The sequence below is a fragment of the Typopeltis vanoorti genome, chromosome 15, assembly GCF_054136105.1.
Source record: "Typopeltis vanoorti isolate ZY-2024b chromosome 15, IOZ_Tvanoo_1.0, whole genome shotgun sequence".
Taxonomy (NCBI): domain Eukaryota; kingdom Metazoa; phylum Arthropoda; class Arachnida; order Uropygi; family Thelyphonidae; genus Typopeltis; species Typopeltis vanoorti.
In genome coordinates, this window is record NC_143563.1 from 85,313,448 (window position 1) to 85,329,761 (window position 16,314).

At 33.6% G+C, this 16,314-nt stretch overlaps 1 protein-coding gene across 2 annotated transcripts in view; it reads left to right on the forward strand.

The window, feature by feature from the left end:
- row (zinc finger domain-containing protein relative of woc) overlaps positions 1-16,314 on the forward strand; it is a 249,864-nt gene that overhangs the window by 63,797 nt on the left and 169,753 nt on the right. For both annotated transcript variants that reach the window (XM_090404758.1, XM_090404759.1), the window contains 2 exons: positions 5,245-5,404; positions 14,451-14,482. In XM_090404758.1, the coding sequence (XP_090260884.1) occupies positions 5,245-5,404; positions 14,451-14,482 (192 nt within the window). The remainder of the gene's footprint in view (positions 1-5,244; positions 5,405-14,450; positions 14,483-16,314) is intronic.

The window sequence follows — 16,314 nt, forward strand, 5'->3', positions numbered from 1 at the left end:
TCATTCTTTCTGATATTATCCAGATATTACAAACACTCACTCTGGATATTTCTTAGTTTGACTAATTGTTATTCATACAGCATTTTCTCTCTTTACCAACTGTGTCACCTTCCTAGTTCATTCTTTATATTCCTCATGCAGCTGTTACCGTTATTCACCTTATGCTGTCTCCATAATGCTTTCTTTCAAATTTCATTTTAATCTTTCCATTTGTACATTTTGTACATCCTTCCATTTGAACCTCCTGACTTTTGGAATACATTTAGATATTCTTGACTAGTCACTATTGATTTTCTTTTGCTTCCCACACACCTATAGGCACGGATGTGCCTATAGGTGTTTCCACCTCTTGTGTATGGAATCAATATATATATATATATATATATATATATATACAGTGAAAAAAAAAATGTTATACCTCCAAGTTGCTGTTCTCGGAATCACTTATCTTATAGTTCCACATGTTTTTTCTTTATAGAAGTCCTGATATGGCTGGTCACCATCCATGCAACACCCTTATGTCATTCTCACTAACTGGAGAGAGATTCAGCATCCCATTTGTAATCACGTCCTATGATGATATGATCAGATTTAAGACTGTCAATGTGTACATTTCCTTACATATTGCAAACATAGTTGTCCCTCAAAAATTTGAATTCATATTTCTTTCTCTTAGAGATGCCATCCCTTTATTTTAGCCTTTGTTATTGGTTTTGCTGTTGTTATCTTTGTTATTGTCTGTCTACATGTTTAAGTCTTTGTTGTTGTAAGTAAAATCACCCATAAAAATAACTTTTTTTCTTGTTTGCCAAGCCAATTTGCTTATGCATTTCTTTTATTGCCAGCCTTCACATTCCCAGATGGGAACATATATAGTAACATCGAGTAGTACAACTATGTAATATCAAACTCAGTGTCTCTACCTCCACTCAACACTACTATCACCACCTTCCCCTGCATTTCCACCTTCTGCAGGCATAAATCCCCAGTTGTCATTAACAGCATCTCCTTCCCTTCTGCCCTTCCTATCTTTACAAGAAACATCATATCCGTCTATCTCTATTCACATCAGGATAGTATGTTTCATCCAGCTATGTTTCACTCATTCTATTAATTTTCAGGTGAATGAACTAAATCCATACCATAGTTTCATCCCCTTTATTTCTAATACTCCTTGCATTTATAAACAAACAGTAATTTTTAGGCCTGCAACCAGACAATAATCCTGTCAGTTATGACTTTACAACACCTACCCTAGGTCCCTTGTCATCGCATCCATATTTTTATTTATATATATATATTTTTTTTTTTTTTTTTTTTTTCTTTCCCATATTCACATACTCTTCTTGCATTCCAGGCCATCCCATTTCTGTATTAACTACCCTCACATTACGACTTCTGGCATCCATTCTCCTTATACCATCTTGTGTTCCTTTTCTCTCATTCTCATCTCTTGCACCCCCCCCCCCACATTTAAGAACACTTCTGTGGTCTCATCCATCCCACTCTCCTGCGCTTTCATATCACATTCCCTTCATTACACTCCCTTCTAGTAAAGTCTCTCCAAATTTACTTTCGCCAAATCCATTCATATATTCAGGACTTTGAAAAATACACTTGTCTGCTTGTTCATCATGAGCGAGAATTTTTAGTTGAAGAGTAAAAAAAAAACTGAGATGAGGAGTTCAGTTTAATAGTTTTATTTATGTAGTGCCAATTTTTATTTCATGTTTTTATGTTGCAAATAGTTTTTTGTATATTAATCTTGCTTATTGCGTCTATTGAGGAATGCCTAGTCATTACAAATGTTTTGTCAATTATCACTGATTTTGTTGTAATGGAGAGTACAACCTGCAAATTGCATTTAAAAAATATTTTGCAGTATAGAAGACATCTGAATTCTGAAATTTAAGTACATTTTTTGACTTTAAAATGTGATTATTGTTTATGTAATTTAAATAACTTCCTGTTCTTTCAACATTTCAGCACTTTTTTTTCCCAGTTCAAATTTTTTTTTTTTTTAATTCAAGTAATTATATAGTCAAGTCTTATTATAGCAAATTTATGCTGGACTACAGGAATAGTTTGTTATGATGAGTGGTTGCTACAGTTCATTTTCTTTATAATAGCATTGTACATTTATTTGGGAATTTTTGGTAGTTTATTCTAATGGTGTTTGCTATAGAGATGATTGTAATATAAGCATAACCCAAAAATATCGACATAATGAAAAACATTGCTAAATTATGGTTTTATAAGGTGATTTAAATTATGTTAGAAATATTATAACAAGTTTACGGGGGAGAGCCTTAGAAGTAATGAAAGTAAATCTATTAAAAACCTTATTTTAGAAATGTCAGTTTGATTAATTTTCTACACACACACACACACTCCCCCCCTCTCTGTGTGGATACACACACACACACACACTAGGGGGCCTCTGCCCCCCCCTGAGTTCTGGGCTGGTAAACCGATTCTCCTTCAATTCTGATGACTCGAGGCATGAGATAACAATGTGACAACAATGTTTTTGTCTCATGAAGGCAAACACGTTGTTGGACATTTCAAAACAATGAAGAGACAAAAAACGTGACATAAAAATATTTCAAATTTCGGTTTAACTTTTTCTATATATAGAGTGTGTGTGTGTGTGTGTGTGTGTGTGTGTTGATCATTAGTTACATTTACTCAGTGATTAGTTATGTTTGTCTTTTTTTTTTTTGACTGACTGAAACTGAGAAAATAGATAAGTTAATTTAACATACAACATGTTTCATCAAAACGACTTCTTCAGGTGTGGTAACACTTAAAGCAAATTTAAAAAAACTCATAAAAACACTGTGCCATTATAATAACAGACCTGTAGACTAAAGTTAAGTTTGAATTGTCGTTATAGTCTGTTCCGTAGTTCTATTGTTGTGCAAATGCGAGCATATGAGTTCACATGTATGCCAGTATCTAATGGCAGAACTATGTGAGTCAGGAAGACTATAACTGAGGTTGCTGTTGATGTGAGAAGGGTCTAGGACAATTTCTTTGGATTCAACTATGTGCCGTTCTACTTCATCGTGACAAATATAAATGTCTGATGTTGCGTTCCAATCTACTCCATATTGGTGGCCTTCATCGTTTGTGTTCACTGAATATAAGATGTGACTTGAGAGTGTGCTTGCCCTGATTCTGTTGTATGAAAGGTCTCGCTGATGTTCCTCTAGCCATAGGAGGATCGACCTCTCAGTCTATGATATCTAACTTTGTACGGGATAGTGATGTGAGGATGCACGGATAGGTATCTATCCGTGTGTGTTGATTTCCTGAAGATTGAGATCCTTAAAGTATCAGATAGTAAGCTTCATGTCTGGAAATGAAAGGGAACCATTTTCTTCAATCTCGATGGTAAATCAGTATTATCCAATGAAGAAGAACTAAAAAATGAACTAAAATATCTAGAAAGAAAACTTTCTTAAATAATGGATATTCTTCCAAAAAACATTAAGAGGAAACTATACCAGTGCCCTCGAAACAACACAGAGATCCCTAATAACCCCAAGGGTTATATTTCTTTACCATACATCAGCTCGCTCTCCCGGAAACTAGGAAGAATTTTGAAAAAATTTAATATAAAAACGTGTTTTTCAACTCTTCCAAAACTAAGGTCAGTTCGAAGCCACCCAAAACAAGTTCATAACCATCTTCAGTTCCCCGGTGTATATAAAATGGTTTGGAAATCATTGAGTTCATGTAATTATGTGGGAATAGCAAAATATTATTATTATATGGAGGGGGGAATCTCCATGAATTCCAGAGACTCATTGGGAGATTCACACAATACCTATCATCTCTTCTTAAAGAGCCTCCACAGCTCATTCAGTTTTGACCATACCCTTTGGTTGGTAAAAGTAGGTTTTAATCCCATAGATGATGCAAGCAAAGAATGTTTATCAAGGCTTTTCAACTGAAGGTGAATTAGTTGGTCTCGTATAGAGGCAGCAAGGTTTTTTGCTTGTGGGGAAACTTGGATTTTTTTTATATTTTTTAAATCCCACAAGACAGTCAAACTGGCTAGGAGAATGCATTAATGAAATTGAAAGCATTAATGTATTATGCAAATAGAATTAACTATTCCATCAGAACATTAATTAGGTTTAAAATAATCTAAGTTACTTAATCATTGCACACTACTGAGGGAAGACAAGATCAATTGAAATTTCTTCCTAAACTCATTCATCAATCTCCAAGCAAAATATCTAGTCTTCATGTCATTAATCAAATTCTAGATTTCCAGAATTCCATTGTTCTCCAAAACTGAAGAAATTTTTATATACATGATAGTTTAGTAATTGCTAAAGGAGTTTAATTTACTAAATCCCCTTTTTTTTTTTTGCATTAAGCCCTCTGAACTCCAAATTCTTCTCCATCATCACCTTCAAATTCCTAATCTTGTGAATTTCCTGCCAGTGTGGTTCTGGTGAGTGTATAACGTTACATTTTGCCATACCAAACATGCAACCATTTTTTTTTGTGCCTTTATTGTCAGTCTATTTAAATCATCCCACAGGATCTCTACATTACTTTTACCTATTGTTCTGCATCATCAGCAAGCAACTGGATATTCCACCTCCTGTGGCACAGGTGCTATTCACTTGCACTCTTGGATTTCTGCCATATACTGCACTTGGATGTCTGTATCAATCACCTTCTTATCTTTGTCACCAGCTTCATATTCATCCTCCCATTTATTCCAGTTTGCAGAATAGTTCTGTGTGATTTTCTGTCATTTACCTTTACAACATTAATCATATCCATCACTGTCATAGTGTAGGTATTTCTTTTATTCAACTTAATAGTTAACACTAGAATATAATGCATTTTGTTTGATGTCAGGCCATCTAATGAGTCTGACTTTTAAAACTAATCTAACAGTGTCATAGTGGGAATATTCTATGTTATGTGTTCAAATAGAAAATACAACATAGTTATTTTAAGTGAAAAGTTACCATGTCAATTATGAAATTTAAAAAGTAGAAACGAACTAACTCCAGATATTAGAATGAACTGAATTTGTTAATATAATAATTTATAATATTATTCTGCAATTGAATTAGAATTTTCACAGTCTTATTGAGATTAAATTTATTTTAGATTATATTGATATTGCTTCATAGCTTATTCATCAATATGTTAGTAGTTTTTTTCTGTTAGCTTTTATATAAGTAACTTTATCTAATTTAAATGTCTTATCAGTCTACTTTAGCACCTTCAACTGCACCTGCTCAAACACAGCAAAATTCAGCAGCATCCTCTTTATCATACAAAGTTCTTGTTGATTCTAGAACCGGTGTTGTAGTTGGAACATTGCCTGGTGATACAACAATTTTACCAAATGCTTCAAAATCAGCAACAAGTAAGGAAATCTTGTTTCAAATGCTCATTGCTGGAAAGTTTTTTGGCTGATTGAGTGTATATTACAGTTTACTCTCACTATAGCAAATACCGTTATAACAAATTCACTCACTAATAATAAATTACAGAAAAAAGCCCCAGCCAAATCCTATAGGCATAATAGTATTCTAAAGGAAATTCAGTATAACAAATTATCCATTATAACAAACTCTTCTCACAAACCTATAAGTGAGAGCTGGCTGTAATAGACAGCAAATCATATTATTATTTTCATCCATATTATATCTAAACATGCAAAGAGTAGTTTATAAATGAAATTACAGTGCTTATTGCATGCTAAGAATTGCCTTTACTACTAGTAAAGGTAAAATTAAAGATGCCAAGAAATAAGTTATATTCTTGGTTTTATCCTTTATTCACGTGTAAGTAAATAAAGTTTGCACATGAAGAACTTCATGACCATGCAACTCGCACACGCAGACACACAGAGTAGGCTTGGATGCAAACAGACGTGCCTGAAATCGCTCCTGCTTTTACCTTGATTTTGTGCGGTATCGAACAGAAAAACTGGATGTATCTAGTGTCAACTGATAGCTTGTACAGTGCTCTATCAACAGTGAGTAATTTACTCTATAGTTTCATAGTTCTAAGCATATGAGTGAAATGTTATTCTATCTTTATGAACTGAATACTGCTGGTCAAACTATCTATTATTCAGCTACCTCAAAGACAGCATCCCGGTCATAATAGGATGAGCTGCTATAGCAAGGGCTAACACCTTCCCCTCCCAACTGCTGCCACTGGGAGGTACAAAGGACACAAGAAACAATCCTCTGAAGCCTAATTCAATGGAAGCATCACTTCTAGGAACAAGCAAGAAAACTGTAAGTACACCATCTTAAACTTTGTATCTTAGAAAGCATAGCAGTTCAATAAAAAGCTATAGCAAACAATTTTAAGTAACATTAAGATGGCAGATGGATTGAATTAGAGTTCGAAAAAGCCCTAGATTTGCTGCATAACGTTGCCAAAAGAGCAGTAATTTAAGAAACGATTTAAAAAAGGACATACTAACTGCAGTGAGTGAACTAACAAAGGTTTTCAATAAAATGAAAAAAGAAAGTAAAGTATCAATATAACTACAGACTCCCACAAACAACCAGGAACAGGTTAACTTAGCTCAGCCTAATCAGCTATACTTGCAAATCATTAAAAACAATGATAAAAACAAAGGCGAATTTGAAAACAATCCATGATGTAAACTAATAGTAAAACCGAAAGCTCAACCAAAGAAAAGACCGACATAGACTTGCTACATAATGAAATCATGAAGGAATGCAAAGACATGTTAGTAGCAAATCCCAGCAAGAAATATTTTCCAAGATTAATTATAAATGATATTCCCAGTGAAATTGATTCAAACAATGCAATTGACTCAGTCCGCATGCAGAATGAAGAACTTTTCAGAACCGATACAAAGATGACATAGAAATTTATCATGATAAATAAAAAAACGAACAAGAGAAACTTAATTATTGAAGTCAATCCAACAGTGAGTACCAAATTACTAAAAACTGGTGTCAAAATGCTGTGGAGAATTTGCCATTGTGCAGACTATGTAAACATTCTAATGTGCTTTAACTGGAAGAAATTCCACCATCACACACAAGACTGCGGGGAGGGGGGGGGAATTATCTGTCCATTCTGCTCTAAAGAACATAAGTTCAGTGAGTGCCCACAAAATAAGTCTGAGATGAACTGCATAAACTGCCAAAACCAAAAACGACTGCAAACACATGGCACTAAGCAAAGACTGCCTGACATACAACTACTATAGCCAGCTCAAAATTCAAAACAAATTATGGAAAGTAATAATAAAGCCAGCAGAAACAGCACTACTTCCCTGGCATGCATTCAAATAAATCTTCAACGGCTCTATAAAGGCTGTAAATAACTTAACAGAACTCATAAATAGAAAAAATATAGGACTACCATTAATACAAGAACCCTACAACAACAAAACATGCGGCTTTCCAAGTAATTATAAAATATTTTCAAAAAGATCAGAAAGAAACAGAGTTGCAATACTAGTCATCAAATCTGAAGTCGAGGCAATATTAATTTCTCAGCACAGCAACAAGGACTCTCGGTACTTATCGAAATTACATACAGAGGAATTAAAACTTTTGTTGCAAGTATGTATCTAAAATATCACGCCGACATAAAATACGACCTACAAAAAATGGGCAACATTGTGGATTTTACTATCACCCATGGCCTAATTCTAGGAATAGATAGCAACGCCCATAGAGGTAAAAATTGGGAAAAGTTCATAGCATCAAATTCTCTACACATATTAAATGATAGCTGTAACACTCCATCATTTGAAAATACCAGAGGAAGCAGCTTCATTGATCTAACAATGGCAAACAATGCTATTTTACCCTGGGTTTTCGAATGGAAATATGAAGAAGAGGAAAGCTGTTCTAACCATTGCATAATAAGTTTCATCATCAGTAACAAAAATTCAAACTGAATAGACAACACAAATCATCGCATTAACATCAAGTACTTCACCAATAAAACCAACCTAGAGATATTTATAAAAGCATTAAGAAGAGAATTTTCACTCCTAATCTCAGAACATCACTTGAATGCGAACAGCAGCTCAGCTTAGACAAAAACCTAGCCATCTGGGCATCAGCACAAACCGATATAGACTTCCTTGCTTCTGCACTTTCATCAAGTCTGATAAAATTCAGTGATCAAACACACACAACAATCAAGAAGCTAAACATCGATGGAAGAAAATCAGTACCTTTGGTGGAACGACGAACCAACAGTCCTAAGAAAATGTGTTGACACACTCAGACGACTATACCAAAGAACATACAATAATCAAGATTTAAGAGAGAGCAGAAGACAGAACTACTATAAAGCCAAATACAGCTATCAGTCCAAAATTACAAATGGGAAAACAGAATCATGTAAAAAATTCTGTACAGTTTCAACCGTATCGAATCCTTGGAATTGCATATATAAATTAGCAGCAAGCAAGAATAAGACAACACCTATATTATCAGCTATCAAGAAAACAGATTGTGCCTACACTAAAAGCTTAGCAGGAACTGCAGTTATTATGATAGAGGAGTTGATTCCCGATGATGATGAATCAACAGATGAAGAAATCCACAAAACTTACAGACAAAGAATGGAAACAGACATTGACACTCCTGATGACGACTGATTTGCAACTAATGAATTCAAGTCAGTATTAAGATCAATGGATCCAAGAAAAACTCCTGGAGAAGATGGAATAACCAGCGATATAATCCTAACAGCGTTTCTCGAGTTCCCCAAATTCATAACGACAGTTTACAACAAATGCCTATAAAGAAGACAATTTCCTTCAATATGGAAACGCTCAAAACTTATACCCATAATCAAACCAGAAAAAGAAAAATCTGACAAAATTAGCAAATACAGACCAATCAGTCTCATAAACATTGCTGGTAAGGTACTAGAAAAACTTCTAATAAACCGAATAATGCACTACGTCTACTCAAGAAACCTATTAAGCAGCAATCAATATGCATTTAGACCTTAGTCCAGCACAGTAGGCGCAATTATGGAGATTAAACAGTTCATAGAAGACAGTCTGCAGCAAAAAAAAAGACGTACTACTGATCTCACTCGATGTACAAGGAGCCTTCGATGCTGCATGGTGGTCAGCCATAATCAATCAAGTAATTGATTTAAAGTGCCCAAAAAACTTACTCTACCTTACAAAAATTTATTTTACAGACAGAAGAGCAACCATGACATTAAAATCCACAACTGTAGCGAAAGAAGTCAAACGAGGTTGCCCACAAGGTTCCTGCTGTGGACCAGGTTTCTGGAACATCCAGTACGACTCGCTATTAAGACTTAATTTCACTACTGAAACAAAAGTCATAGCTTTCGGTGATGATAATGATTCGCATATGCGACGGCTTACAGTTAGAAGTAACGGCCAATGAAGAACTCTTTAAAATTGCAGAGTGAGCACACGAGAAGAAAGTTACCTTCAATAGCACCAAGTCTAAAGTGCTCCACATCTCATGCAAAAAATCAAAGCAACCTTGTCTTCCTAAATGGAGAAGTTCTCAAGGTAGCCAGTAAGTTAAAATACCTAAGAATGATAATAGATGAAAAATTTGCCTTCAATAAGCACATCTTATATGTTTCTGAAAAAAAGCTTATAAGTAGTAAACCTCGTAGCTAAGTCGGCAAGGATTAAGTGGGGATTAGTCTAATGAGTGCTGAAAATCAATACAGATATTCCTTGCTTAATGCGGGATTTAATTAACACGCCGAAATTAATTGCGGCAATCCCTTGATATACGCGGCAAGAGTTTTGATTAATGCGCCTTTAACCCTGCGGAGCTCGCAGCTGATCTGACAGATACATGCAAAATGTTTAATATAAATATTCTTACGCAATTCAGTGTATAGCTTGGAGATCATGAATAGTGTGTTATGAGTGATATTCCGCACTGTTTTTTGCTGTCAGTTTGGTTTAACATGTTTTGTAAAGGTTTGTGATATTTGACAGTGAATTGTATCTGAGAGATACTGCGACCTCAGATGTCAGTATAATATGGATTAGTTTTTTTTTTTTATTCTTTGTTCAATCATTTCTAGATTGTAATTAAAAATAAATAAACCATGCATTACTGAAATAGAAAGCCAAAGGCTTATTATCATACATGTCCTCTACAGATGTGCTTTACATTATGGAAAATACTAAGGAAATGATCTGGAGCTTGCTCCACCTTTACTACTAGTTGCTCATAAGGTTGCTTATGCTTGCATCCACCAAAACTTTTTGGCACCCAACTCTTGTAGTTTTTTTATTCGGTATGAAATAATCTTGGATACAATATTTATCATGCATGTCCTCTAGGAGATGTGCTTTACATTATGGAAAATACTACGGAAATTTTATCTGGAGCTTACTCCACCTTTACTACGAGTTGCCCATAAGGTTGCTTATGCTTGCATCTGCCAAATCTTTTAGTTTCTATATATTCAGCACGAAACTTTGTAGTTTCTATATTCGTGTAATATAAGCATTGTATGCAATGGAGCATGTAGGAATAAATTACCTCCTGGCAGGATTGCCACTGGGAGGAAAACACATGCACGCACACACACACACACACATATATATATATATTATTCAAAAATTTTAATGACTGATACTGAGAGATAAAGAGATGACATGGTTTATTTGAAAAGATACTACTAGTTTACTAGTTTTATTGAATTGATCAACATCTTCAGATATCACAATCAAAGAAATATATAAAAAATTACAGACTTAAAATTGTATTAACAAAACAAGCGAAAGACAGTAGTGCGTTTGAAAAACAAAATGCGAGCTTGAGTTCCAAATAAACGTAGACTACACGCTGTTACGAGTGCACCAATACTGAACAGAGGCAACGTGTGCATCAGAGAGATTAAAGCTTAGGCTGTTATTGATATGGGAAGAATCTAAAGAAATTTCTCTAGACTCGACAATCTTTCTCTCAATCTCATCATAGCACATTGATGTTGGAAGTTTGCATCCAGTTCACAATGTGTTGGCAGCCTTCGTCTGAGTTAACTGAAAAGAGAACATGGCTAGAGAGAGCGCTGGCTCTAGTCCTGTTGTAGGAGATATCTCTACAGTGTTCTTCTAAACGTAGAAAGATGGATTTAGCAATCTGGCCATGCTATGGCCAGACTGCTAAACATAATATAATACGTTTATATATATATATATATATATATGATAAAACCAATAATTAGTAATGATGTAAATTTTTCATGTAGTACTATCATATCCTGTACACCCCTTGAGGGTACATGGCAGGAATTTGATGATGACCAAGAATATAATTTCTTGGCATCTTTAATTTATAATATAACCAAGTGGAAAAACTTTCAATAGTGCTTAAAATAACATCTGTAGTAGAAGCATTTTTAGCCCACCATAAAAATGTACACTGCATTACAAAAAAGACTAAAGTGTCATGAAAAAGTTCCATGTTTGGTCTCTAGAGTAAAAAAATATGAAACAAACAAACTCAAGAAATCAAAAAAAAAAAGAAAACAAAAATTTAGCTTGCCCATGATATCATAGGTATACAACCTTTCATGGGTGGGTAAGAGTCACATTAAAAGAAATCTTCTGCCTCTGTTAAGGCCTATCTAATCATCATTATGCCTTAACACCAGAATCACTAAATACAGTTGTTTCATCTGATTAAGAATGTGATATCAATTTAAGCAGTGAAAGCAACTTTTTACTAGCCTGAAACTGAGAAATATATCATAACACTTCACATAAACTGATTTAAACAATTTTGTGATAATGTGCATGCATGTTAAAGAACCTATTTGTTCCAGGGCCCTCATTTTCTTGACACAGAAGTTGTGATTCTTTAGGGAAGCTTGCTAATATATTTTTTTGTGATATTTCTGACTTTTGTAACTAAGCATAGAAAAATATGATCTGAACTAGTGAAGATTAATCAATGACTTATCTAAAAGAATCTTATAAGGTGTTAAAAGTGTTATATTAAAAGAATCTTATATGGTTACACTACAGAATGGCATCATGGCAGCATTTTCACATTTGTCTCAATTATCTATTCTGATCACTCTTTTAAGACATTAGAATCTTTATTTTTTACTTCTTCTTATGGTGCTATCTTTTATCAAAGGTCAGCGACTATCTTGGCGAACAAACTTTGTTCTTGCGTTTATCGGAGCAGTTGTGTGCTTCTCTTTCCTGTCCATGTCTTGATGTTGTCAAACCATTATATTCTTTTTCTCCCTCTAGTTTTTGCCATCAATTCTTTCTACCAAAATAGTTTGTAGAAGTTGGTATTTCTTATGATGTGGCCAAGATATGATGCTTTTTGTTCTTGATTATTTGTACAAGATCTTTAGCTTTGCCAATGGATTTTATGACATCTTCATTGGTAATTTTTTCTGTCCATGATATCTTTAGCATTCTTCTGTATAGCCACATCTCAAAGGCTTCAACTTTCTTGATGGTTTTCACCTTTGATATCCATGTTTCAACTCCGTAGAGCAGAATAGACCACACGTAGCATTTCGGTATTCGGCATCTGACTTCCATGTTTAGGTCTTTATTGCAGAATAATGTTCTCATTTTCATGAAGGACTGCTGTGCAACTTCAATCCTTGTCTTTATATATATTTCAGGATCCCGCCTTTCATTAAGCCAGCAACCAGGATATTTATATCTTGACACTTGATCGATATTTTTCCCATTGAGCGTCAGTTTTTGATGAGGTTGGATGTTTGCTGATAACCATGTATTTTGTCTTGTTGATGTTTATATTTATTCCCATTCTTTGGATTTCTATATATACTCTATCAATGAGTTTTTGGAGATCCATAATGTTATCTGTAATTAGTACGGTGTCATCTGCATATCGTAGGTTGTTAACAATCTTTCCATTTATTGTGATTCCCTCTGGATGTGTTGTCTATAAAGTGAAATATAAAGTTGAAAACAATATCCCAATATCCACAAATGGTTAATTTGTGGATATTGGAAAATGCTCCATAAGTAATAACTGAGACAACATTAATGTAACATGAAACCATGTTTTCTTTGAAGAGATATCAGAGCTTGGAATTTACACTGAGTATAAAATTAAGATTATGCAAGGCTTTGGACAAGAAGTGTTCATGCTTTTAGTATTTTTTTACAATTTTTTAATTTTTTCAGATATCAAGTTTAAAGGAGGTTTTTATGAGGTCAGGCATAACGAACATTAACTGTAAATGAAGCATTTGAAGCAGCAGTGAAAACAGCTGAAAATAAAATGAATGGATTTTAAAAATGTGATAGCAGATTTTCTTGGAAATAACATGACTTCAGAAGCATAGCTAAAAATGTGCTCGAGAAATTTGAAGGTTCATTTCTTGTTCTGTTATTTCCTGAGAATGTTGTTGCAGTGAGCAAAGAGCCAAATGAGAAATATCACTAGGATATAAAAGAGATGGAAAGGAGTAGATATGTTAGATTGATAATATGGTGGTAAATATTACCACCTCCTTTTTTTAAAAAAAAAACAACAAAACTACTGATGTATTAAGAAAAACCACAAGCCAGTCATTTTAAAACAAAGTAAAAGATCTTCTTCAAAAGAGATCAGCAATTCCAAGTAAATAAATATATATATATATATACATATTTCAGTTATTTTATTCATAATTTTATAAAATATTTCTTATTAGACCATTAGGTTAAAATAAATAAATTTGAGAAAATAAATGATAAAATGAAATATCATTTTCAAAATTAGCATGTTTTGAGCATAGTAAGTTATTCAAATGCAATTCCCATTCAGTGCATTTCACTATATAGATCTCTGTAATTGTGTGGCTCTTGATACCACATTTTTTTCAACCCAACTTGATCCAGAATGTGGGAGGAGTTAATCACTTTTTGATATACAATATTATGTCTTCATAAAACACAAAGCCAGCAAAACATATGATCGAGCTTAGTGTCATTACTCTGTATTTCGTGGTTGCATTAAATCGCAAAACAGAGAGTGATGAGTAAGATTTATATTGCCTTTGGTTAATGATTCTTAAATATCCTACAATGGAAAGCCATGTACATGCATGTGCACATGCATACACATACTCTCACTTATTACTCACTCTTTCAACTGTGCTCAAGAGGAGGTGTCCATCCATTGTAATAGACAGGGTATTCACAAAGAAGTCAGTTAAGTATGGTGAATATACTTTAATGCATAAACACTTGGTTATAATATTTGAATATGAATTCAAAACCAGTGTAATTTTTTTTGTGTACTATAATGAAATGTTTTTTATATTGGCAAACTAAATGAACAAACCTAATAAATTATATCAGTTTTTTCACAAAACATAATATTAAAAAGTGAGCTTTGTTTCATATTAGGCATCACTAAGTATAACCATCAGAAATAAATTTCAACCTTTTGCAGGTGCCCCAGCAACTCCAAGGCAGCTTATTCAGGTAATTTTAATCTCTTTTTTTCCCTTCTTCTGAATATACTTGCTTTTATGCTATTTTTTGTATCTTGTTATGATCCCAATTATGTAGATAATTTGTGAATTTACAAAGCAATTTATTGTTTGATGCATGGTTATTATGTCTGTTCTGGGTGTAGTGACTTTCTTAAATAGTTTCATGGGCTTGATAAAATTTGGTAGTATTATTGAATCCTTACTAAAATTTATCAGCCAAATTCAGTGGCTGATAAATAACCCCATTAGTCCATATGAAAAAAATGTTTTTTTCCTCATTGGATTCATCCTTTGTAAAACAGTCTTATGACAGTGAAATAATGACTTGGTCATCGGTTACTTTTCATTAAAATTTTAAACTGCTGCTTGGCAAAAATTTTCATTTTGCCTTTATGTTATGTATTTTTTTCTTATGAAGCTGATCAGAAAGTTTTTTTTTGAGATTAATGAAACTGTTTTGCCACTGAACATTCTGGTTCCCCTTATTGTATTAGCTCATATAATGTTTTCAGGATTGTTTAGATTTTTGATGACACAGCAAATGTTTTTCTTATATAAATAATGAACAAATTTTTACTCTAACCCAGTGTTTCTCAACCTTTTTTGGATCATGCCCCACCTCAACGTCTCAAAGATTTTGATGCCACACCCCCCCAGCATAATAGTCAGCCAAGTTCTGAAAAAGTATAGTATAAATATGTACACGTACATTTTCTAATTGTCCCCCAAAATATTCAAATTGCCCCCCTCTGTGGGTCATATGCCCCACGTTGAGAAACACTGCTCTAACCATTGTTTTTCTTGATTTTTGACTGCAGTATTTTATACATTTTATTTTCTGTGTTTTTTAATTGTTCACATTTGGTATTTATACTTGAATGAATAATTTGTAAATCTATGTAATTAATTTATTATTATAATTTATTAATCTTTATGGAAATAGGTTACTTCTGGTAACCTAACCAGGAGACCACATAGCCTATCAGGAATAACAAGAACCAGCTGAGACATTCTCTTCTATGTATGATCTTCAACTAATTATAGTGGTGTAACCCCATTGGTGCATATCTACTTGGATATTGAGTGAACGAGATTATGTTGGCAATTTGGGATTTAGCTGACAAAATTGTACTATATGACTGAAACTACATGTATATTATTATTTACAACATAACAAATATTATTCGTTATTTGCTTGGTTAAACAAGGCTCCATTGTTTTCATCAGGGAACAACAGGAATAGTGATTGGCCAGCTATGGAAACACTCTTAAGAATAACAGAAATTAATATGAAGCAATATTGGGAAATGGATGAAGCTTTCAAAGAAATTATTGAAATACCATGTTGATATGTATGTTACTAACATGAATTCCAAAAGCAATGATATCCTTCTAAAAAAAAATAAGATGATCTATTAATGTAAAGAATGGAGTAACCATAGTATTTTACACTAAACCTAAACTTCTTGATTAATGACATGCAAATTTGAGTAATGTACTTCAAGAGATACACAAACTGAGAAATCTGCACCCAGCTAGAATTTGACCTTCTGAGCAGGGCTTTTGAATTACGCATTGGTCACTATAAAACTTTTATACCTCTATATGGTCACATATCATTCTATTCCAGCAGATTTTCTACTTTATTAGATTACTGATAGTATCTTCTGCCTGAAGATGCTATCAGTATTTATTTATATACATGGATATAAATAAATCATCTAACATCTTTTATTCTCTAATAGGGAGTATGCAAGGCCTTTTAACTCTATCTAGCTTTTGGAGACTGAGTGGGTAGTTCAATCTCCACCGGTAGCCAAT